A 26,643-nucleotide genomic window follows, 5' to 3' on the forward strand; every position below is an offset into this window, starting at 1 on the left:
ACTCAATTGGGAGCTTTGGAGCTAGGGCGATTTTTTTGGCGTATCAAAGACTTGAAAGCAACGTTTATTCACTCAAAGAGGGGCGCAATACTCAATCGGAGTCATACAAGAGGTAATAAGCACTTTAAACCGTTAATTTTTTTAATTTTCATGGTTTTATGATCGCAGTCGCGTTTGGCTCATACAATCCGAACCCATTTCGGATCTCACATGCCAAACTGGACAACTTTTTAAAATTTTGAAATTTATTGTGATAGGTAGGGTTTGTGATGGCCGAACCTTCGTTTGAAATGAAACCGAACATCGATGAACCCGACATTGCACAACCTAATGTAGTTGTGATTTATTTGATCATGTTTGAAGTTATCGTATGTAATGACAATGATTATTTTTAACTTTTAATTTAGTGCAAAAGAGCAAATTCCGAACATGCATAATGTTGGCCTGTAAAACTGTAAAAAATTTCTGCAGAAAACTTGATTTTGGACTGTACACTCCAAACCTGTAATTTTAGTGACCATTTCGGTTCGCAGGATCCAAACCTGTGATTTCGTGACCATTTCGGTTCGCAGGATCCAAACCAACGTATAAGCACAATTTTCGCCCCCCCCCCCCCCCCAAAACGTGTTCCCATCTATAATTGGCTTGTTTCGGATCCCACGAACCACACATAATATATTTCGGATCCTAAGATCCATACCTTCCTAAACCCCCCAAATTCAAGGTTATTTTAGGATTTTTGGGGGGTTTAAGAGGAACATGGGGGCGAAAAAAGCAATTTTCAGAATGTAGTCGGTAGTTCTATCCATTCCATTCCAAAATGTTTGTTGGGTGGACGGTGGCCCAGTTACCTAGGAGCAGCAAACTTGAGATCGTCTTCGTTTATTTAGCCCACTTTGAAAATATTTAAATCAAAAAATATGACTCCATAAAAGTTTAATTTTTGTGATAAAAATTATTTTGAATAATATAAGTACTTACATTTAAACAAAATAAGAAAATTTACAAACCACCAACAATGAATTGATTCAAGTGATAAGGATCTTGATTCTCTTAAGCATGAGGTTAGGGGTTCAATTTCTGGCTCATACTTATGGAAAAAATTCTACTGTGTGCTCCATAGGTTCCTCGACGGAGATTAGTTATCGATAAAGGCAGTTGAAATTTCGTATCATTAATATCATGATAACCAAAAAAATAAATTAGAAATCGTAAATTAGCGCCTCATCCTTGACATTTTTTTTATAATTATTTTATAACGTCAGTAATGACAGTCAATTATATGATGTTTTTAGTAGTAATTTAGGGTAGTTTTAATAACAATTGAAGCCCAAAACCAAACAAATATCTGGAAAAGTGAAATTACTTGGTCCAGAAGCAAGAAAAGTGCAAAACGCATCAAAAAATGACAAAAACGTCAAAAACTGCACACACCATCGTAGCCATGATGAGATCTAGCGTGGTACGATGGAGGCGGTGAAGAAAAACAGAAAATATTGAGTAAATCTTTCATCGTGCCGCGATATGACCCATCATAGCCATGATGAGGAGAATTTGAACGCCATCGTGGCAACGATGGGTGCGTAGAAAATGCCCAAATCCAGCTGAAAAACTATAAATAGAGCCTTCGTCATTCACAATTATTCATTCAAAAATCACTCAATAATAGTGATACTCAGGAGAGAGTTAGGAGAACTCTAAGGAGGAGGCAAGAAGTCCAAGGAACTCCAAGGCCAATAAGGTTATTTTCTTTTATTGTCTTTGTAATTTATTTTTCATAGGTTAGGTCGAGTAGATGAACTCCCTTATGAATGCTTGAGACATGTAATTATGGTTCGATAAAGTTTATGCTCAATTGTTATTAAGTTATTTTCTATATATGTCTTGTTTTAATTATTCATTCTTAATATTGATCACATTAAGTGAATGAACTTAGAGGAAATTAGTTGATCCCGTGACAATAGAATTAATAGGCCAGACCAAAAAGACATTTCATCATACCAATATGAGACCATTAAATTCAGTATCTGAAGGTACGGTGGCATGATTAAGAATTACACGTAGTTAAATTCTTCAATGATATTAGGAAATCGAGCGGATGTAGAGAACTTGTTAAATTTTGAACTTCTAAAGGTTAGGACGCACTCATAAGAGGTTGAACCCGTTAAAGGTAATGATACGAAATAACGAAGGCTAAACCTAACGAAGCTTAATTGATTTGGCCTAAGTCAGATTGCAATAGAAATAAGTATAGTAATACTAGGCTTATTTTAATGGAAATTAATCCGGTAGCTTATAACTAGTAATGAGATATAGTATAACGCCAGTTACCAAGCATGAGTAAGGGAGGGATTCGAAACACTTAACCACACACACCCCGTGTGGACACACACTACTTTATTTATTGCTCTTTACTTTCTTGTCCTCTACTTTATTGTTATTTATTTTTAATGCAAAATCTTTCAAACAAACAAAGTGAATGCAAAACACTTTATTATTCTAAATTCCTAAGCGAAACTGGTAATTTTGGCACAAACCTTGTGTAGAACGATAACTTATCACTTTATTACTTGGTTGCGATTCTGTACACTTGTAGAGCCATCATAGTCAGCGAAGTTGTATTAATTTTCTACACATATAAGTAGAGGTTTAAACAATCTTATTTTTAATTCAATTTGGTAAGAGATACGAAATATGTCGGGGTATGGGTGTTAAAAAATACACTTAATTGGATCAAATTATAAACCAAACCGCATTGAATCATATTTTTTTGTTTCGTTTACAATGAGCTGAGGATCGAACACAGGACCTATAACATACTACTCAAATCCCTCACTACTAGACCATACCTAGTGGCTTACATTGAACCATATTTTAAACTGAACTAATTTGATATAGTTTTAAACTAGATCACTTTTAAATATTAATTATAGTTTAATTTAAAACTGATTCAAACTTTATGATCCACTTTTTAAACTCTTTAACAAAAATAATTTTTTTACAATTTCTTAAACAAAATCATTTTTCTATATAAATATTTTAAAAAAAAACAGAGCACCACCGGTCACTAGAAAATTGGTCGAACCGCCGTCTGCCACCATCAGAAGCCTCCCCTGCCACCACCTCTTATGTAATTATTTAATAATCTAATCTAATTAATATTACTATTTATTTTAAATAAAATTTAAATATTTTTAAACTAATAAAGTAGTTTTGAAAAACTTGACAAAAAAATTATTTGAAAAAAAAATCTAATTAAAAAGAAAACAATAAATCAATAAAATTTCATTTCAGCCTTAATTAAAAGAGTATGACATCGCCCTTGTGACCATAATTCGATTGGTAGGGATATCATTTTATATACAGAAGTTAGGGTTAGAACCTCGAATACTACATTTGGTGAAATTCCAAGCCATTAGACATCTTGATTAGAAAAAAAAGGAGGGATATATTACCTCCAAGTCAAATATTGCCAAATCCAAGTCAAATCTTGGTTAAAAAGATCATGGCAATTTGTGGCTGCAACTATTTTATATAATGCAAGCAAACATTCTCATCTTGCCTAGCCTCTTTATATACAACGTCATACAATTTGAGAGATAATGTTGGAACAATGATGAACAATGATAATGGTGATAACATAGTAGCTACTAACTTGATGTGGAAGTAATTCTGATAAATATCTTTGTAATATGTGGTAATTGTAATCAAGTGTTAAGTGAATAAAATTATCTCCCTTTCATCTCCTCTATCTCTCATATCGTGTGTATATGTGTGTTTGATAGATTTGAGCGCCTATCCTGCGCTTATTCTCAATGACAAACAACTGCTCGTATCATTTAAACTCAGTCGATGCACTTAGGAATGAAACAACAATCTTATTGTAGAAATCATTTCCACATTGTTTAAGGGCATCATTAGTGGGGATATGTTTTGCTAATCCTCTAATAAATTCTTGAGCTGAAACAGCTTCAAATATTGCCAAATTCAAGATATGATTAGAGAGTTCATGATAAGTTGTGTGGCTGCAACTATTTTATAGTCACCTTGCATATAATGCAAGCAAATACTCTCATCTTGTCTTGCCTCTTTGCATACAATTTCATACAATTTGAGAGATAATGTTGGAACAACAACATTAAAAAGACACAAGCAAATGATGAACAATGATGATGGCAATAACCTAGTGGATTTCAGTTTTTTGATGTGTCAATATATCAACCAACAATTAGGTATATATAGATATAGATTTTGTTCAAATAATTGAGTAAATTAATTTTTCCTAGTGTAAAAATTAATTTTACAATTGTATACATATATGTATAATATATTATTGATGGGGGCTGCTAATTTAGACCCAGTTGGGTCTAAATTAGCAAAGTGCACCTTTTCAGTTGGACCAAAATACCCATTCTTTTTAATTAATTAACCAAATTACCATCAATGGACGCGGATCCAGTGTCGCGCGCGTACCGCAGGACCATGGTTACAGGCCGTTGATTTCCATCAGACAGCCAAGATCTGATCTCATCAAGACTGTCTGATCAATCCGACAGCCCAGATCATCCGAATCCATCAGATTCCAGCGCGTGCACCACACTGGATTACACCCTGGAGAGAGAAGAATCTACTTTTTAAAAGCAGGACACGTGTCGATGTCTGATTGGCTGGGCGTGATTTTTTTCCATTTAATACTTTGAACTCAATTATTTCGTTGTAAATTAATTTTTTATTTTTTTTTTATACCAAAATTCATAATTTTTTTTTTCTCTACAAATAGAGACTTGGTTCGTTTGATTTGGACACAGAAAAAAAAACCAATTTTTCACTACCTTAATCTCATTTTTCACTACCTTACATCAACTCACTGAAACCATTCTACCAGGAAAATGGTTTCAGAGTACAAATCTCTGAAACCATTCTACTAGCTAAATGGTTTCAGAAGCAAATAACTAAGAATCAACTTACTGAAACCATTCTACCAGCAAAATGGTTTCAGAAGCAAACACAATTAATAAATTACTCACTGAAACCATTCTACTAGTAAAATAGTTTCAGAGTACAACTATGTGCAACCATTCTACAAGCTAAATGGTTTCAGAAGAAAATAACTAATAATCAACTTACTGAAACCATTCTACCAGCAAAATGGTTTCAGATTACAACTCTCTGAAACCATTGTACCAGATAAATGGTTTCAGAAGCAAACACAATTAATAAATTACTCATTGAAATCATTCTACCAGTAAAATGGTTTCAGAATACAACTATGTGCAACCATTCTACCAGTAAAATGGTTTCAGAAGCAAACATTAGTTTTTAATTACCGTTTTATCTCATTTAATTAACTAAAAATAGTTTCAGGTCTCCAAAAATTTCATAAAATATACCAAAAGTTCCAGAATATTATCTACTATTTTCCTGGTATAATGGTTTCAGTGAGTTGGTTGAGTGGTGCGTGTTAAATTACAACACACAAGTAACGTATTTAGTAGACAAAAAATGAGATTAAGGTAGTGAAAAATTGCATTTTTTTTTCGGTGTCCAAATCAAACGAACCAAGTCTCTATTTGTAGAAAAAAAAAATTATGAATTTTGGTATAAAAAAATAAAAATAAAAAATTAATTTACAACGAAATAATTGAGTTCAAAGTATTAAATGAACAAAAATCACGTCCAGCCAACCATTGTGTGACACGTGTCCTACTTTTAAAAAGCAAATTTTTCTCTCTCCAGGGTGTAATCCAGTGTGGCGCACGCGCTGGAATCTGATGGATCAGGATGATCTGGGCTGTCGGATTGATCAGACAGTCTTGATGAGATCAGATCTTGGTTGTCTGATGGAAATCAACGGTCTGTAACAATGGTCCTTCGGTACGCGCGCGACACTGGATCCGCGTCTATTAATGGGTATTTTGGTTAATTAATTAAAAAGAATGAGTATTTTGGTCCAATTGAAAATGTGCACCTTGCTAACTTAGACCTAACTAGGATCTAAGTTAGAAAACCCCGTTATTGATTATTATATACTCTTCAGTCAATTATATAAAAACAACACATTAAAAATGTACCAAAAAAATGACGTCAGATTGAATGAAAAGTATATTTGTGGGGAAAACTATCAAATTAAAATGGAATAGCTTTGATAAATTTTTGTAGAAAATAATGATAAAAATAATTAATTAGTCAAAGAAATTTAATTCTTAACTAATGTGATATAGAGTGACCAAATAACTTTTCCATAATTTTGACCACATGGGGGATTTATATGGTCACTCAATCAAAGAATGTACTACTAAATAATACTCCCTCCGGTCCTTATTATAAGGAACAATTTGGAAAAAACACACATACCAAGAAACCTTATCTTTCTTAATAAAAATTCTAAAATTTTACGATCTATTCCAAAACTAACCTTGGTGTATTAATTTATCCTTAGGGAATATATCACTCTAATTAATGCATAACTTTGGAATGGATACAATTTAATAAGGGTAAAAATGGAATTGTAAGAATAAATTTAATGATTGTTTCTTATAAAAAGGACCAAATTTTTTTTCCAAATTGTTCCTTATAAAAAGGACCGGAGGGAGTATCAATTAATTTGGTCAAATGTATGGGGGATTTAAATGGTCAATCAATAAAAAAAATGTCGTGTTAGTTAAAAATTTAATCTTTGGGTCTTGTTAACATGTGCCCTTAGGGCACATGTTAAGATAAACCAAAATAGAAATTCATCATTTAATAATACAAGAAATTTAATGCTTCAAAAGTCAAAATGCACAAATTAGCATTTAATAATTTCTATTTTTACTTCCTTAACATGTGCCTTAAGGGCACAAGTTAACATTCTCCTTAATCTTTTTGGCTAATTAATTTTTTTCCAAAAGAATATCACATTGTTCGTAAGACTACCTAGCTACTTGAGACATTATTCAAAGAAAAATGAATTTGAAAAATGGATTTGGAGTGTAGAAATTGGAGATGGTGGGGGGTTTGAGAATGGAAATGCCACTATAAATGGTGATTGAAAATTTTCCTAATGAAAGTTCTTAGTTGTTCAGCTACCAATCATTCCATAAAAAAATTAAAATTTTAAAATCTGAGAAATAGAAAGAAAAAAAAACTTTGATTTTAGTTTCATAGTCGATAAAATTATACTAGTAATTAAAGAATATATGAAAATTAGGAAATTGAAAAATATAATAATATCTGACCAGGTTGTCAAATTATCAAAGTGCATTGTGTTACGTCATTTAAATAACGAGAGTAAAATTGCACATATAAATATTAGAGGATCAAAATTATGGATTGAGTATAAAATAGCGGACATAAACTTTATTTTAGCCTTAGTTAAAAGAATATTTTTGACATCAGGTAAAAATTAATTAGGCAAATATTAAATTTTAGGTTAATGTTTATTTGCAACTTCTCTCTCTTCCATTCCTTGCACTGTTTTGAAGCTATGAAAAAAAAGATTAGAAAAAACTTGAATTGAATGGCACGAAACAACAACAGTGCTACAAGCTCCCAATTTCAATATTGAGAGTGAACTGTCAAACAGAAGGTTTTTCTTTCATAATTCATTTGAGTCATTTACATTTACATAGTATATTAATAGATACTAATGACTCACGCTAACACCAATGTTTTAAAAACCGAACCGGACCGGCCGGTCCGACCGGTTCGACCGCGAACCGGTGCCCTCGGCGGTCCGGACGACTAGCAAGAACCGCTAGTCAGTGGAACCGGTCAAAAACCGGTGTGAACCGGTATGAACCGGTGTGAACCGGTGAACCGGAAAAACCGGCCGGTTTTTCTCTCACTTAAAAAAAAAAAAAAACTGATTTTTTAATTAAAAAAAACGATGGATTGAAATTGAAAGGTTAAAAAATCAAAAATCTTTCCTTTCCAACCATAGACTCAAACACGTGAAAAAATTATATGAACGGTTCAATATAAACGGTTCAATAACGATTGAACCGATCCGACCGGTTGACCCTTGAACCAGTTGTCATAACGGTTCGACCTCCGGTCCGGTTCTTAAAACATTGGCTAACACTCTCCCTCAAGTTGGTGCATAAATGTCTTTTATTCCCAACTTGTTAAGGGAGTCGTGGAAGTTCTTACTAGAAACTGCTTTTGTAAGAATATCCGCCAATTGGTCTTCCGACTTGACAAAAGGAAATCGAATAATCTTTTTCTCAAGATTCTGCTTAATGAAATGTCGATCTACCTCCACATGTTTTGTTCAATCATGTTGGACTGGATTTTGAGAGATATCAATTGCAGCTTTGTTGTCGCAGAATTGATTCATCTCCATGCTAGGACCACAACCAATTTCCATTAGTAACCTTCTAAGCCATAATAGTTCACAAAGTCCTTTTGTCATGCCCCTAAACTCAACTTCAGCGCTAGACAGAGCCACTACCTTTTGCTTTTTACTTCTCTAAGCAACTAAATTTCCTCCCGCAAATGTGAAGTAACCTGATGTGGATTTTCTATCTAGGACATTCCCCGCCCAATCTGCGTCCGTATATACTTCAACATTCAAGTGATTATTCTTAGAGAACGTCAACCCCTTTCCCGAGGACTTAAAATAGCGAAGTATTCGGTTCACTGCATCCATATGTTCAACACTTGGATTATGCATAGGCGATATCGGGGCAGGTATGTGACAAATAAATAAGTTTCCCCACCAATTTTTTATACTTTACTTTATCTGTGGGCACTTGGTCTGGGTGTTCGGTGAGTTTGTGATTTTGGACCATTGGTGTATCTGCCGGTTTGCATTCCAGCAGCCCCACTTCAGACAAAAGGTCCAACACATACTTTCTTTGAGACAAGAAAATGCCTCTTTGTGACCTTGTCACCTCTATTCCCAAAAAAATATTTTAATCCACCCATATTCTTCATCTTAAATTCAGCTGCCAATTTCTCTTGCAGCAATGAGATTTCTTCAGTATCATCTCCTGTAATAATCATGTCATCTACATTGACAATTAAAGCTGTCACCTTCCCATGTCGGTGCTTTATGAATAGAGTATGATCTGCATTGCTTTGGTCAAAACCATACTTTTTCAAAGCTGAACTAAATTACCAAACCAAGTCCGAGGTGATTGTTTCAATCTATATAATGCTCTTTCTAACTTGCATACTACCTTGGTACCAGAAGAGGACATGTAGCCTAGTGAGATATCCATATAAACCTCTTCTTCAAGATTACCATGAAGAAACACATTCTTCACGTCGAGTTGGAGAAGTGGCCAGTCTAAATTTGCTGCGAGAGATAATAGGACTCTAACAATATTTAGTTTGGCAACTGGTGAAAAAGTCTCTGTGTAATCTATACCATAAGTTTGTGTGAACCCTTTAGCCACTAACCTTGTCTTATGTCGATCAATGGATCCGTCAGCCTTGTATTTAATTGAAAATACCCATTTACACCCCACTGTTTTCTTCCCTTCAAAAAGTGGTATTAAAGCTTCCATTTCCTCATGTATGGCTTGTGACCATTTGTGATCAGCTAAGGCATCCTCCACATTATTAGGAATATGACAGGAGGACAATGTTTTTGTGAAAGTCTGAATAGGCCTTGATAAATGCTGAGTAGACACATAATTTGCAATTGGGTATTTGGATCTTCTTTTTTCAACATCAGGGGAATACCTATTAGGTGGCCTTCCTCGATTGTTCGTGGCAGGCAAAACATATCTTTCCGGAGCATTAGTTGAAAGAGAGATAGTAGGAGAGCTTAATTATGATGTATTTGGTTAAAAATTTGGACTAAATACATCAACTTTGTTTGACCAATTTAATACACTACTTCATTTAGACCCATTAGTAACACTTGATGGTAACAACTTTTTAATGTTCCTGAAAATCTGTGTACAGTAACATTTTTATAAAATGTGTTTTTTGGTGATTTGTTAGGCCCAATAGACTATGAGACTTATTACCTGGGGCACACTATAATAATTTAACTCATGCATAGAGGGGAAAGATATCTGCAAGAATGTTAGCACTCTGACGCTCAAGTTAGTATTTGAAAGAGGTGAAATGCTATGGACATTGGGGTGAATATTTTGTACCTTGGTAACTAGGGTTATGCTTGTATATATAGGTCAAACATTGCATGATTATGCGTGAAGAGTGATGATTCCACCACGTGAGTGGGGCAGGGAATAGGACAACTTTTGTACTATATGTTTGATTCATGTTGGTCGATGCCATGTGATATTTGACACGTTGGTGTCCTTGTCTTCGGGCGTTGATCCTATGATTGATAGCATGTACTGGAGCTTCACAGCATTGGGCTTTGGTGTATTGGGCTTTAGTTCAGTTCGGAACAATAATATTACAAAAGTACACGTGTTAACTTAATTGTATACACTAAAAATCGTAACGGTAAATATTTGGAAACCAAAATATTATAAAGAGAAAAATACTAGTCAAACATATTAGATAATAGTATAAGAAAAACATGGTGTTACAGAAGAAGTCAATTTAAATAATATCATTGGCTACTTTATTTCATTTCCTTACCATCATCTTAAAGTACAAAGCCATAGTTACATAGTCTATGAAATTAGGAATGAAAAATAAAAATAAAAAAATTCAATTATTTGGTGCCAACATAATAATTAACATAATTAAATGACATATTATAGAATATTTTATCATAAATAGTACTTCTTAGATTTTTGGCCATCAGAAGAAATAATTCTATCCTTAGACTTTCCTTGGTCGCTTACTCACATAATCTTTTATCATTTATTCACCGGGCTTTTACCATGTCTGGATTCCAATAATTTTTGGGTTTATTTGGAGAAGAACAAATACATTGGTGATTTCTACATTGTGGAGTCGTAGAAGGTTTACACTTAATTTTTTTTTCACATGTTGGGTCATCATTACATTCAAAATATCCTGAAATAAAGAAAGATAACATAAGAATGATATTATGTAAGAAGTAAAGTGAGAAATTTTAAAAGAGTGATAAAATGCATTACTCGCTTCAACAAAAAATAAGGAAAGAAATAGGATCATAACAAATGCAAACTTCATAAGCTTCATATATTTCCCCTCTTTGCATAGAACAATTAGAAAATGCTTTGATAACTTTATATTGAAAAATGCTAAAGCTTTCTTTACATGGATAAAATTGTTTCCAGAACTTATATAATTGTAAAAAAAGTATATTATAAAATTAGAATTATTATAAAATGCCTTTTAAGCTTTAACTACATTAAATTAAATTATTGTGTTTGTCCCTTTAACATACTTAGTAGGAGGTCATTTTTTTTCTTTCAATTATATATTTTTTTTAACTTTTCAAGATGCGAAAAGGAAAATCACAAAACAATAATAAAATTTAATGTAGAAAAAAACCCAAACGGGTGTTACATACAATCCAATTACAACAAAAGTGGTCTAAAACAAAAAAGATCTAAACGCTCACATAACAGACACTACTTAGTGAACCCGCCTGCAAGCGCGAAACCAAAATAGCAAAAATAGCGTTGTGTAAGCTTTCACATCTTGAGAAATGGCGAATAAAACAACCGCTAACACAGACTGATTCACGTACCAACCGCCCTTTGCAAAAATACAAAGCAAGCACAAACAGCTTTTTCAAGCCGAATAAACCGAGATCGCAGCAACCTGAATCAGAGAAACATCATGGTGAGTATGGCATCTCCACCACCTACCTTAACGACTTTGAACTTACCAACATAGTGAGGCGAGTGTGAAGCTGAAAACAGAGACAACACCGCAACAACCCCCATGACATATCTGGACCACCACAAGTCATCATCTCGACCCATACGAACGGAGGCAAGCATAGAAGATTAAGAATCATTTTTACATCAAATCAGAATAATGAAGATTAAGAGGACAACAATCAATACAAGTTGCAAGCAAAGTCAGGAATATCATATCATTCCATAAGTTCATTATAGGCATCAATTTACAACCCTTTAATTTAAATTTGTAAACTATGACTACTTTGATAATTACCAAACCAAATATCATTCAAGTCATCACATGCACTGTCATACTCAGCTTCATCAGAGTTGTCACCTGCACCATCATCTATAACTTGTGAATGCGGCGAAAATTGAATATGATCTTCCAAACTATTAATCACTTGTGTTTGAATTTGAGGTTCAAGGTCCAAACTATCATCATCATCATCATCATCATCACCTATATTATAAGAACTACCTTGTCTTTCAAAACCATTTAACTGAAGCCTGCAAACAGGACATGATTCGCTGTTGTTAAGCCATCGAAGCATACATTCGAATTTGAATGTATGGTTGCAGGGTAATTGACATGCTTCATCGCCCAATTCAAACTCGTCCATGCAAATAGGACATTGAGAGAGTTCATCTATTAAATTCAATTCTGTGATTCTCACCATGTGAATGGCATTCATGACACTATCTGGAATTCGGAGGAACTCAGTTTTATCGTTATCAGGCCGATCTTGTGTGGTTGCAGTAGGCGATGGTGAAGTCAGCGATTGGAAAGACCGACGTTGCAGCACTAACTGTGGCAAACTAGGCAGAGTTGGAAGCAGAGGCGGAGGCGGAGGCGGAGGCAGAGGTAATGGTGGAGAAAGCAAATTGATTTGAGATTCTAGATTCGGTGGTGATGGTGGCGGAGAAGGTTGTTCTTGTTCCCAAGAACTAGTGTGAGTTGAAGCTCTTCGCGTTATGACTAAGGATTCTGTATCGGAATCATCAGAACTGTCATCAATTGTGGGAATAAAGCATAGCTTATACCACCTTTTGGATGGTCTGTCTTGATCATGGTTCATTGGCATAGTAGCTATTAGAGCTTTGTAAGGCTTTGAAAAAATTATGGTTAGATTGTGACAAAGCCTTTAGCCATATTAGAAATAATGGGTTTAATTGATTTAGTGTTTTGCCGTGTTTGTTTCATGATAAAGTATTTTCAACTTTTGATCAAATAAATTTTTTACAAATTGTTTTTGGTTTTCCATTTGCTAGCTCCTTGTTGATTAAGCAATGCTTATTCTACTTAAAATTTGAAAAGTTGTTGCGGTCACATGCACTACACGCACTACCACATCATCAACCATAAAGTAAAAAAGGTATGAAGCAAAAGGAAAAAACTTTAAGAAAGAAACAACGGTAGCAACAATTGATTTTAAACACATGGAAAAGTAATGGAGAATTTTAAACACAGGCTGCTGCTCTTGAGCCTCGTGAACAGGCTACTCTTCATGCCCAGGTCTAGATCGTCCAATTCTACCATCTCGTTCTCTAATGTGAGCTACTTCAAATATGAAATAAAAGACAAATAAACAAACAAATAAAAAAATAGCAAAATTGAAACACTTTGTATGAGTGTCTTAGTAACAACATTCAAACATGCATGCATGTTCCGGACTAAAAACCAAACCAGGACACTTCGTATGAGTGTTCAAGTAGCAAAGCGTGCACCGAAACACTCAAAAAAATCGTTACGGAACCAATATTCATATCGGAACACCCATCATCAACCGTTCATGTACGAATATTCAAACTGGAACACATCATTCCGTTATGAATATGCAAACCCCGGGACACACATTATGTTCATTTCGGTAACAATATGCAGATTGGAACACTAAAAAAACAGTGTAGGGGTGAAGAGTTAAACGTAGGGGTGGAAGAAAAAAATCTAGTTGGCTACGTTGGCCATCAGTAAGCCCAATAGAGTTTGGTTCGATGACGCTCCTGTTATTATATGCACCCTTCCAATTTGCTGGTGGGATGGGAATCCTAATATAATTATGTTTTGTTATTCAAAAGTAATATTGTTTCTTTTTAAATAATTAAATGAAAAATAACTAAATTTATATCAATATTGAAATAATTAATACAGTGAAAAATTTAAAGTTTTTTATAAAAAGAGAAAAAAATTCTTAAGAGAGACGGATACTCCTTTTATCTTTAAATAAATATAAATACCTGTTGTTATTTCACTCTTATTTAAAAGAAGTATTTTAGTTAATGTACCTATTTTATGAGTAGATCTACGTAAAATAGTCTTTGAATGTATATAGTTTGAATTGGTATACAGTTTAATCTTGACTTCTCATATTATAAGACATACAGTATTTAAGAATTTGCTTGGAAAATTTGTTGGGTTAAATTCAATAGTAAAGTTAGAGTTATCTATTAATATTATAGTAGTTAGTAGAGTAGTTAAGTGGAGCGAAATTTAATAAATAAAAATATATTAGTAAAAACTATAATAAATATCATTATAAAAAAAAAAACTATAATAAATATTGATTTTTTTTAGGCAATTGCGCCAAAAACTTGTTAGAATTCTAACAAGTTCAATGTGCAATAGATATCTTGCAAGTACTAATTAAGATTGAATCACAAGGATTGTCTTAATTCGTTTAATAATGGCAAATCGAATGGTTCATAGTTTTTTTTTTTTTTTTTTGACAAGAATGGTTCATAGTTAAAAACATAAAAGTTGGGGGGATTTGTATATCACAAAGGTTCACTTGGACTCCACTTGGAAAGCAATTCGTTTAACATACCGGTACACTTTTTAAAAAGTGTACCGGTAACATAAACATACCGGAAAACTTTTTAAAAAGTGTACCGGTAATATTAACATATCGGAACACTTTTTAAAAAGTGTACCGGTAAAGTTAACTTACCGGTAACGATAAATATTTATCGGAACAGTTTTTTGTGAAGATGAAAATTCTACCGGAACAGTATAATACGACAAAAAAAAATAAATTTAAATATATTAATTTTTAATAAGGGTATATTGGGTATTTTTAGAAAAATGTTGGGGTAGAATGAAGATTGTTCGGGTAGAAAAAAAAAATTTCATGGATTCCGATCATCCAATTGCACAAGAAAATGTAAAATTAGTACTCAAATGAGAATCCATCTTTTCGCACCCCCTAATTCCCTCGGTTACCCTTGAAATGATCAAACTAATCCTCTCACTTTTTAGAATGCGAACACTTTTCACACTCTAAATAGCGAGTATCAATATTTTTAGCTCAAACTCAACGTATCGACCCCCTAGAATGAAAAAAATCATGAAAAAATGAGTTCGCATTCTAGAAAGCGAACTCAGTTTGCAGTTTGCTATCTAGAAAGCAAACTCTTTTTTTTCATGATTTTTTCATTCATGGGGGGCGCAGACGTCACGTTTGAATATAAAATATTGTCACTCGCTATGTAGAGTGCGAACAATTCTGGTTTCACTATTTAGAATGTTAAGACAACTTACACTTTAATTAGTGTACCTTATAAAAATATGGTCATTATCTTACAATCACACACACACACCGTAAATATAACTATCTTGAATTGTTACTTTATTTCATATGACCAAGTTTACATTTATACTTGCAATAGACATCTATCAAGGCTAAAAGAGTTCATAAGTTTGACAGAAAATAGAAAATTAGGCGAATGAATGGTTCACACTTTAACTTGCGAACTGAGTTTCTTTCAAAGTTATTTCGTGGGAGATGAGAGAATGGTGAAGAGGACAAAAAAAATTGATTTTTATAAGATTTGCATCCTAGAAAGCGAACTCAGTTTGCAGTTTGCTATCTAAAAAGCGAATTCAACTGTAGTTTGCTATCTAGAAATCAAATTTATCTTCGGTTTGATATCTAGAAAATTAACTCTTCCCCCCGCCCCCCCTAATTTTTGCTATTTACACACTCGCATTCTAAGTACGACACTTAAAAACGAACAGATGAAGTATTAATTTTTTTTAATAAACAAATGTTAGTATATTATAATGTTATGGACCTCCAACTCCTTAATTCTTAATTCAAATAGGTTAATTAGTTCAGCTACCCACCTACGAAGGTATTAATTAATGAATAAATAGAAATAAGGAATAAAATTATAAGGAAAATGTTAAACAGTGCTCCCGGGGCACTGATTAAGCATGTTAAAATAGAAATTATATCTCGAAATACGTACATTCAATTCCTCAAAAATACAAAAGTTGTCTTTTCAATATAAATTTTATTTTTTATTTCCTTTTTAGGTATGCTTAACAAGTGCCCGGGAGACACTGTATAGCATGACCCAAATTATAATTAGGAGAATGTTAACTTGTGCCCTTAAGGGCACATGTTAAGAAGATAAATGTGGAAAAAATTTATTGAACTTGTGGTGTATTCAATTATCTAAAAATTAAATTCTTTGTATCATTAAATGCTATATTTCTATTTTTAGGTAGCTTAACATGTGCCCTTAGGGCACAAGTTAACCTGACCCTTATAATTAAGCCAAAAATAAAGTATTCCTACAGTTGTCCTAATTAATGATACAGTTAACAATTTGTCAAACTTAGTTGGTAAACCATGCAAGGAAAATTTTGTCAAAGTAGGAGTAGTAAATTAAATATTCCTCCACTCATTGCCTCGTTTCGTGTTACTGTTGTTTTCTGCAAACAATGCTAGCACCGTTCTCAACTCGTATTTATTGGAACTCCTCAAGAAGCATTGACCGGATCAAAGTAATCAGTGAAGCCTATGTGTTCAGAAATTCACCAGTAGCAAAATTTGCACATTAATTCAACCAATCATGAGACACAATTTGGATGAATACAGTTCCATTCTACAAAGATGCCACGATATCATTTTATTTTTTTAGATTTTTCTATTCAACTATTTATCCAACAACGGCCGAAAACAAGCGCACGTAAATAAAAGTTGCAGAAATGCTATAGGGACACAAACCCCCAACAAAAATACAACACATCAAGGGTATGTTTGTCATTTTGCTCTCCAACAAACCTCCCACACGTGAATGATGTCACTCTTCTTTTACTTTTTATATGTTTTTTTACCACACGCAGGAAGAGAAAGAAGAACAACTTGCTCTTCACCATTCACGTCCCCTCTTCTCTCTCTCTGCCAAACCCCTATTCTCCCTCCACCACCATTCATCGATGCCACTGATCTCCCACTACAACTTGTTCTAATCGAATTATATCATTTGATTTGATGCAAATTCGATTTGAAACTGTTGATTATTGCTGGATTTGGGGTAAATTTTTGGATTCAAGTTCCTATACACAAGGTAAGATCTGTTTGTTGAATTGTTTTTAGTTATATTAAGTTAATTTTATCAATTTATCGCTAGTTTTGATTTTATGCTTGAATGAATTTGTTGAATCTATATGCTTATTATGTTACATTTACGAAACATTTGTTGAATTTGTTGATTTTACGAAAATTTTGAGTTCAAATTTTAAATTGCAAACTTGTTATGTTATATAGAAAATGAAGTGAAAATAAAATCTGCATAGAATTTGTTGTTAAATATTTGATTTGCAGGAAATAGAGTTGCACATTGATGTAGTACTCATCTCATGAATTTACTACAATTTGTTATTCATCCATCCTACTCTCAACATGTTTTGTTTCCCCCCTCTGTTGTTATAGGAACTTGTTTGTATGCTCTCTTTATTGACCTTAGTATTATATGATCTATGATAGATAAATATGTTTAAAGCAGAAACTCGTGGTTAATTATAATCTCGTGTAGCCCTATATTCTTAAGTTTGCACTGATACTGTTTGTTAAGCCTTATATTCTTAACAAGCTCACATCTGAATTTTAAGGAATTTTTTTTGTCAATTTGGGTGTGAAATGAATGCCGATTTGAATATCATGCTTTAACCTTCCTTTTGGTAAAATGGTAACTATAGTTGGTTTTTCTTCAGGATGAATAGGTAGGTTGTTAGTGAGTAACTCAGACTTTGATAAAAAGTATGACACTGGTTGAGTTTTACTACACCATGTACAAAAAGTTCAGCTCCTTTACAAGGTTAAGTCCACCCTTCAACTTCACTAGTTTTGTTCATTCTTTTAAAGAATGAGATAGCAGGTTCATGTATCTGAATCGTAGAAAATTGTTGTATAACTATACTGAAGAACGTTTTCTTATACGCATAGTATTATGAGTAAGGGTGGCTGCTCAGTTTCAGAAGAGTGCATTGAAGACAATGATAGTAAGTGATATCTTGTCTATTCTGGTAATTGTTTTTTAGGGATATTGAGTTCTTGTTTTAATCATTTGGATTTGGGTATATTTTTTGCAGGGACGCGTTACTCAGCTTAAGGATATAACGAATGGTATGTTTAACTGTGTTATTTAATTGCTTTATCATTTTCATTATGTTGTTGTAGCCTATACTGTGAATTTTGGGATCCTGTGTATGTGTGTTCTCATTGACATTGTATTCTTCTTGCTCTAGATCTCTGCTGATTTACTTGATTTTAATTGAAATAATGAATGTTAATTGCTAATAAATTATCAATCAATTATTTGTGATTATTATTTGAACAATCCTTTGATCATGTTAGAATTTGTGATTATTATTTGAACCATCCTTTGATCATATCAAAAGTTTTTGCATTTTAGCGTGTTGTGTATTAATTCTAGCGGGCTATTTTTGTCTTTTTTTCTTTCCAATGTGTTTCATACTTGAATATTTCATTGAAATGATTTCACTAGATATCTGGTGGCTTTTGTTTCATTTGATTTTAATTCATATGTATACTTGTAGAGTATTTGAACATTTGTCCTATTGAAAATAATGTTTAGTGTCAAATAGTTGGCAAACCTGGTAACTCTTAATTAGCAGCCTTTTTCGTTGAGGCATTGAACATATAATTGAATTGTGAGCTAGTGCCCCTAATTTATGTCTTTCTGCATCCTTAATTTGCAGGATCATTGTGGCTTTTTTCACAGTACTAGAAAAATTTGCAGATGTAGTTACTGGGTGGTGAGTGCTTATATTTTTAGTCATTTCATTTGCATTGTTGTTGAATTTTGATTAATAATATAGGTTTTTGCAATAAATTAACGCTCAACTTTTATGCAGGTTGCCCTTGTATGGAGAATTGAAGCTTGCTCTCTTTGTTTACATGTGGTATCCCAAAACTAAGGTAAGAGAGCAGAACATTTAAATGATTTGTTATGCCAAAAGAATGTAACAAATCTATAATTAATGATTTGTAGATGTCTTATTGATTTGTATGATTTGATTGTATTAAAACTGAGTTCCAACTAGTTAATCTAGTCTAGTGTTCTTATCATTATACTGATGTATGTATATATGTTCTTATCATAATATTTTTCATTACATGGTTATTATTACAATATTTGTATTTGTTACACATGTTTCTTCTTTTATTTGTGTAGAATAGATACTAGATGTAACTATAGAGAATTTAAATGTCCAAATGTATTGTACTTGAGGAGACAAGAAAGGCTTACCATACATAATGAAAAAGAGTGAAATTTAGTAGTAAAGACCTTTATGTTATATGAAGATGAAAACAGACATCAATACTAGTTGATAAATAACATAATGGTGAGAAGCCATTGACAGTAATCTCATGCTTTTAGCTTTTTTTTTATCCTCAAAATTTTGTGTGTGATGGTCTAATATCATTTGTTTCAATGTCTGGTGTCTCAACTTATGCGTATTTAATTTGCAGCATAAGCTGACAAGCGGCTAAGCATGCACGTGTATCAGATGTGCAATCAACACTAGATGACGATGCTTGAACACAATGACAGCAGGATGAGGATGTTGGCTTATCATCATTTTGCTATCATGAGAATTGTTTATTGCATATGTACTTGGTATATATTTGTATCATATTGTGTATGAGATGTAATGATGCTCACCTATTTCAATTTAGAGCTAAATTGTAATTTTAAACTTTGGTGACAGTGAATGCAGTGCATTAGAGTAAACTCTAAGTTTAGTATAATTATATCTAGTATTAAGAATTTGTTAAGTTTACATTCCACATCTATATTTGTTAAGTTTAAGTAGTTAACCAAATATGTTGTACAACTCCCCAGATATCTAAAATTGACTCCCCACATCTATATTGTTAATAATTTAAAGGAATCTCATTATTTATTCACGAGTAGCATTGCAAATGAGAAACACTTCTGATTGTTTTCAGACAAAAAAAGTTAAAAAAAAGTTCAAGGTGAATTCTTTTTTCATGTTTAAAAGATTTTAAGTCAGTTAACCAAATTTGTTGTCCAACTCCCCAATTATCTACACATAATTCCCCACGTCTGTATTGTTACTAATTTACAGAGGCGGCCTGCACACATGTCCTATAATATTACAGAGGTCCTATAATATTAGTTATATATTATTTATACCTACAAAATATCATATGTATATTAATTGATTAATTTTTAGGCCCTAAAGTAATAGTTATATATTGTTAATGTTCATAAAATATCATATGAGTATCAATAGATTAGTTATCTATACTCGTAAATATAGTTCTAGTCCATTTTAATATTTGCATAAAATTTAATCTTAGATTATGATGTTCCTTTTTGACGTTATATACAAAGATAATTGTTTTGTATTCTTTGTCCCATTTGATTTAATATTGGTAATTTACATGTTTACAAGAATAAGAGTGATTTTTTATATTTTGCACAGAGCCCCCTAAAACTCGGAGACGTCACTACTAATTTAAAGGAATTTTACTATTGCCAATACATGTATGGAGAGTCATGTTCAGATAACTGGGAAGTTGAAGAACATATTTGGTTAGTTCTCTTAAAGTTTTTCAAACTTGAAAAAATCATTCACTTTTAATTTTTTTTTAACTTTCTCATTTGCAAACAATTAGACGTGTGTCGCATATACAATTTTACTTTTTAATAAATAATGAGATTCTATGAAATTATTACTAATATAGATGTGGAGAGTCATGCGTTGATAACTAGAGAGTTGGAGAGCATATTTGGTTAACTAATTTAAAATCTTTTAAATTTAACCAAATATATCATCAGCAAACAGAATTGTACCCCATATACAATGTCAATCATGAACAAATAGTAAAAAATAAGTGAATGATTTTTTCAAATTTGGAAGATTTTAAGCTTCTTAACCAACTTTGTACACCAACTCCCCACTTATCTACACATAACTCCCCTCACCTAGATTGTGAATAATTTCAAGGAATATCATTATTTGTTCAAGAATGGAATTATACATGAGACACATTTCTGATTGTTAGTAGATGATAAAGTTAAAACAAAGTTATATGTGAATGATTTTTTCAAATTTGGAAGATTTTAAACTTCTTAACCAACTTTGTACACCAACTCCCCACTTATCTACACATAACTCCCCTCACCTAGATTTTGAATAATTTCAAGGAATATCATTATTTGTTCAAGAGTGAAATTGTACACGAGACACATTTCTGATTGTTAGTAGATGATAAAGTTAAAACAAAGTTATATGTGAATGATTTTTTCAAATGTGGAAGATTTTAAACTGCTTAACCAACTTTGTACACCAACTCCCCACTTATCTACACATAACTCCCCTCACCTAGATTGTGAATAATTTCAAGGAATATCATTATTTGTTCAAGAATGGAATTGTACACGAGACACATTTCTGATTGTTAGTAGATGATAAAGTTAAAACAAAATTAAATGTGAATGATTTTTTCAAATTTGGAAGATTTTAAACTTCTTAACCAACTTTGTACACCAACTCCCCACTTATCTACACATAACTACCCTCACCTAGATTGTGAATAATTTCAAGGAATATCATTATTTGTTCAAGAGTGGAATTGTACAGGAGACACATTTCTGATTGTTAGTAGATGATAAAGTTAAAACAAAGTTATATGTGAATGATTTTTTCAAATTTGGAAGATTTTAAACTTCTTAACCAACTTTGTACACCAACTCCCCACTTATCTACACATAACTCCCCTCACCTAGATTTTGAATAATTTCAAGAAATATCATTATTTGTTCAAGAGTGGAATTGTACACGAGACACATTTCTGATTGTTTGTAGATGATAAGTTAAAACAAAGTTAAAGGTGAATAATATTTTAAGATTGGAAGATTTTAAGCTTGTTAACCAAATTTATTTCCCAACTCCCTAGATATCTACCCACGACTCCTCCACATTTGTATTTGTAATAATTTCAAGAAATCTCACTATTTGTTCACAAGTGACATTGTATATGAGACTTACACTTCTGACTGTTTTCAAATGATAAAGTTAAAACAATGATAAAGGTGAAAGATTTTTTTCAAGTTTGGTAGATTTTAAGCCAATTAACTTAATTGGATCTCCAAATCTCTAGTTATCTACACATGACTCACCACATCTGTATTATTAATAATCGAAAGGAATCTCACCGTTTGATCATAAATGTCATTGTATATGAAACACACTTTTAACGGTTTTCTTGTTTGGAAGATTTTAAGGCAAGTAACCAAATATATTGTCCAACTCCCCTGTTATCTACACATAACTTCCCACATATGTATTATTAATAATTTAAAGGAATATATTTTAAGTCAATTAACCAAATATGTTCCTCAACTCCTCAGTTATATACACATAACTCCACATTTGTACTGCTAATAATTTAAATGAATCTCACTATTTATTCACAAGTATCATTGGACACGAGACACACTTCTGATTGTTTTTTGATAAAAAAAGTTAAAACAAAGTTAAAGGTGGATGATTTTAAGCTAGTTAACCAAATCTATTGCTCAACTCCCAAGTTATCTACTCATAGTTGGTTAACTGATTTAAAACCTTTTAAACTTAAAAAAAAACTTTTAACTTTGTTTTCACTTTATCATCCGCAAACAATCAAAAGTGTCTCATCCGCAACCCTTTAACTTTGTTTTCATTTTATCATCTATAAATGAACGACCGTGAAATTGGATTATGGTATAAAATGAATCCTTTGCCTTATGTACTTTTTGTTCATGCTGCAAGTTGTGATTTTTGCGCGTTTGATATAGCTACCAATTTAGAGATCAGTTTACCGATTGCTTTGTGATATTGAATCAATAACCGATTATAGCAAAATTTAAAATAAATTGGAGACTAATCCGATCTCTAAATTGAGCTCTTAATAATAATAAAAAATTGCTATAAAAATCTGTTTTTTTTTTTAACTATTTATCAACTACATAAATAAATAAAAAGTATATTAATGTGCATAGTAAAATTGAGAGATCATTTACATTTCAAATTAAGTGTTTATCGTACAAAATGTGTAAGAAGTATGGTATACAAGAACAAATCAAAATAAAACTGGTTTAGAGAAGGACCATCCACATAAAATATTTGTTGAAAAGTCCTCATCACTATAGCCGTGTGATTTTGCAACTTTGTATAACTCTTTAGCAGCTGCTGCAATCAGAATACGTTGGGAAACAAACTCCGTTAACCCCAGGGCAAGTCTTAGATCCTGTCACCATTGATTATGTGAGTAAAAAACTAATTCATATGTTTGAGTATCAAACATGAATATTCATTTACTTGCCTTCTACTGATGCTTTAGGGGAAATGCAGTATGGTAATGTGACTGTATCATGGACGAGCCTTTCATCGAGTACATAGGAGCACTAATGGCACCTTATGAAATTACCTGCAAAATTTCCATTTCGTAAAGGGCCTGATATAAAAGAATGGTATCGTAGTACTCGTGACCAATGAAGCACTGACTCATATAATATACATTATCTCGGTTTCTTTAAGTTCCAAATACTCTCTGTTGTGACTAAAGTCTGAATAAATGTTTTGTGTTGTTATGTAATAATGACCTTTGATTTCCGTAATTTTAATACTAACTAAAAATATATCACCTTTGATTTTGCATTTGAATTCATATATATTGATAAGCTATACATTGATAGGACTATATAGTTACTTCTTTTCATTAGTTAATGATGAAAATCACAGTGAAGAACGTGAAAATGATTTTACAAATTTAGTTGTTTTCTCTATACATTACTTTCAATGCAAATCTTACTTTATACATCAAATTGACATTTCATCAAAGAGTAAGAAAACAAATGAAGTGATTTTAGATTCAAATATTAAATCTCAAATGCAAAATATTCATGTGAATCTTAGAGTACTGATAACAAACACTAACATACTTTTCACATACACAAAAGACACATGCTACAAAAGAATCACAATGTTAATTATCTTAAAGTTGTGTGTGCATCAGTGCAATACCTTTGGTTCTGTAACTCTCTCCTCTCCATATCCCAATATTTATCACATGAAACAAAATAAACATTTAAGGTTCCTGCAAAGAAAGAAAGGAGTTAGTAAAATTGGAACTTTACTATGTGATATATGTGGAGCTCACCTGATTGGATGGACAACAAGGGAAACCTGGTGCCGCAGGTCTGACTGTGCAGATACCTTTATTTCCTAGGATTAAACAATAAAAATAGGAACACTTTAGTAGTTACTACCAATAAAACTAATGATAGTGTCCATAAAGTTTCTCAATGAAACTTTTTCAAACTATTTGCAGTATACTGGAAATATGATGTATATGGCCACCAATGGCATATACCTGTAAAACCCCTCTCTGCTTATCCAATTCCTAGTCGGGTTATTCACCTTAGTGCCTTTGATAATATTCCATGTAAAGGAAAATAAAGGAAGGTTTGCATAGTTCATTGTCCTTTAAACATCAATGAACATAAAAAAGTTACTTCATGGCTTCTGCTTATCTTCTATTTGAATATAAAATGCCAAATATAGGCACCTTCTTAACTGCCCACTTTTGTGGTTCCTATATAAGATATCAAAGTCTTCCATAAGAACAACATCAATGTAGCCACAATACAATATCATTTTAAAGCCAAAATGCATAAGCATCCAGATATTTTAATAGAAGAAATATGTATTAGGTATTGAGAACAAACCAAAAGAACAATATCTCTTGATGCAAGAGCAATAATGTCAGCATAAAACACAATGCCAGGACATGCTTGTTCTACTTCCTCCTTAATCAAGTCAATTTTATCAAAACCTTTCAATGTCTGATTTGGAATAGCCTGCTACTCATACGAACTGTTTCGATCCTCCAAGAGCAGTGAAGCATATCACATCCCTGATTCAGCAACACTACAAGCAATTAGAACAGAAAATCAAAATCATAACAAAGTAAGAACTTTTCTGCATAACTCGGAAAGGTTTCATTTGTTGGAAGCAAAACTAATTAACACCCATTTAAATTCAGAAAATAAGAAGACTAAATATATGATCTTGGATGTAAAAGAAACAAAATTAAAACATCTCATTTCTGCATAATTGAAAGTAAAGAGACTAAAATCACTAAATTTATCATCTTGGATGCAAAAGACACAAATAAAAAGAACTCATTTCCACATATTGAAGAACAATAAAGACCCACTTGAATTCACATTATAAAAAGATCAACTTTATGATCTCAGAAGCAAAATACACAAAAACAAAAACACTCAATTTCCACATAATTGAAGAACAATAAAAGACCCAAATGAAGTGGATTTTGAAGCATGATTGAAGGTGAATTGAGAATGGTTGAAGGAAACGTGAATCGAAACGTGAGTGATGTAGTGAAAACGAATCCAAATCGGAAACATCGAATCGTGAACGAATTTGAACCAGCACTCATTCCTAAACTAGCCGCCGTTGTACACACACCGTCGCCGCAATACACACTAAAACCGCCGAAATTTACAACCAGCAAAGGCAGTTGAACGAATGCCGCAATAACCGTCGGCATTGACAAGAGCGGCGGCGGTTCACTTGCTAGTGCCTCAAATTGCATGTTGCTATCTCCATAATTTCCAGATTCCACAATATGATCAATAGTGTAACCTTCATCAATTCCCTCAAAACCATCCCCTTTCTCCCTAGCATCAGGACCTTCATGTGACTCGTTAAAAAAGAAACACAGTATTTACCTTAAGTACATGAATCAAAATGTTAAATGTTAATTATCTTAAAGTTTTGTGTGTATTAGTGCAATAGTTTGGAGGTGAAACAAACAAAAATCAACAGAAATCACAAAAGCCCCAATTTATACCCTAAATCATGCATATCAAATAACCATAAGCAAAAGGAAAATTAAAATCAGAATCTTTTGAAGAATAAGGAGAAGAGCAGAATCAAAAGGACCAATGAACTAACCTTGAATCGAATGAACGAGTTCAACGTAGTAGACTGATTTAATTTCGTCGAAGAGAGAGGACGATTGTGTTAGGGTTTTGTCCAGAGAGGGAGAAGAAATTTTGCAGAGAGGGAGAAGCTTCAAGCTGAGATGGAGAAGACGATTTGCAGAGGGTGAGAACCGATGAGATTTTCGCCGGAGAGGGAGAAGCTGTGTGTGTTTTGGTGGTGTGAAAGAGAGAAGAAAAAAAAAATTAAAATATAAAAAGGGAAAAAGAAGTCACACGTGAGGTAGAGTATAAAGCCAAAGTATAAATGAACAGTTTTCTACTATGTTGTATATTTGTTAGAGATTTGTGTCCCTATAGCATTTCTGATAAAAGTTGGTATAAGATGCAAATTTACTTATGAAGTTTGTTATTTTGTTGGATAAATATCCCAAATTATAAACGAGTAGAGTAGGTGTCATCTTAATTATTACTTTTGTCCCTAATTATAAGATCATGTTTGATCATTGCATGTACGTCAATGAACAATTTTGATCGCTAATATCTTTAATTGTCTATTAGTAAAAATTATAAAAGTTTAATATTTTGAAAATACTCTTCAAAA

At 32.6% G+C, this 26,643-nt stretch overlaps 1 protein-coding gene and 3 long non-coding RNA genes across 5 annotated transcripts; 1 reads left to right on the forward strand and 3 right to left on the reverse strand.

Annotated features, from left to right (window-relative positions):
• Positions 1-10,501: 10,501 nt before the first annotated feature.
• Positions 10,502-11,186, reverse strand: LOC123908674. The gene is made up of 2 exons (XR_006809662.1): positions 11,013-11,186; positions 10,502-10,929 (listed from the first exon to the last, which is right to left on the reverse strand). It is a non-coding gene; the product is annotated as an uncharacterized LOC123908674 (long non-coding RNA).
• Positions 11,187-11,358: 172 nt separating this feature from the next.
• LOC123908673 (RING finger protein 44-like) lies at positions 11,359-12,988 on the reverse strand. Its single transcript, XM_045959387.1, has 2 exons — positions 11,732-12,988; positions 11,359-11,664 (listed from the first exon to the last, which is right to left on the reverse strand). The coding sequence occupies exon 1, from the start codon at positions 12,830-12,832 to the stop codon at positions 11,987-11,989; it is 846 nt and encodes a 281-aa protein (XP_045815343.1). The 5' UTR covers positions 12,833-12,988; the 3' UTR covers positions 11,359-11,664; positions 11,732-11,986.
• Positions 12,989-16,881: 3,893 nt separating this feature from the next.
• On the forward strand, positions 16,882-19,925 carry LOC123909028. 2 transcript variants are annotated; one of them, XR_006809802.1, is made up of 7 exons: positions 16,897-17,102; positions 17,749-17,852; positions 17,981-18,036; positions 18,127-18,160; positions 18,757-18,813; positions 18,913-18,976; positions 19,532-19,876. It is a non-coding gene; the product is annotated as an uncharacterized LOC123909028 (long non-coding RNA). The 2 variants fall into 2 exon arrangements; XR_006809803.1 differs by having other exon boundaries at positions 16,882-17,102; positions 17,749-18,036; positions 19,532-19,925.
• A 4,192-nt stretch (positions 19,926-24,117) lies between these two features.
• LOC123909479 lies at positions 24,118-24,987 on the reverse strand. Its single transcript, XR_006809931.1, has 4 exons — positions 24,801-24,987; positions 24,446-24,667; positions 24,233-24,297; positions 24,118-24,169 (listed from the first exon to the last, which is right to left on the reverse strand). It is a non-coding gene; the product is annotated as an uncharacterized LOC123909479 (long non-coding RNA).
• Positions 24,988-26,643: the final 1,656 nt, after the last annotated feature.

Source organism: Trifolium pratense, linkage group LG2, assembly GCF_020283565.1.
Source record: "Trifolium pratense cultivar HEN17-A07 linkage group LG2, ARS_RC_1.1, whole genome shotgun sequence".
NCBI classification, from domain to species: Eukaryota; Viridiplantae; Streptophyta; class Magnoliopsida; order Fabales; family Fabaceae; genus Trifolium; species Trifolium pratense.

Excerpts from the sequence above, each read along its gene's own strand:
- LOC123908673 (XM_045959387.1), bottom strand. The coding sequence starts at position 12,832 with ATGCCAATGAACCATGATCAAGACAGACCATCCAAAAGGTGGTATAAG.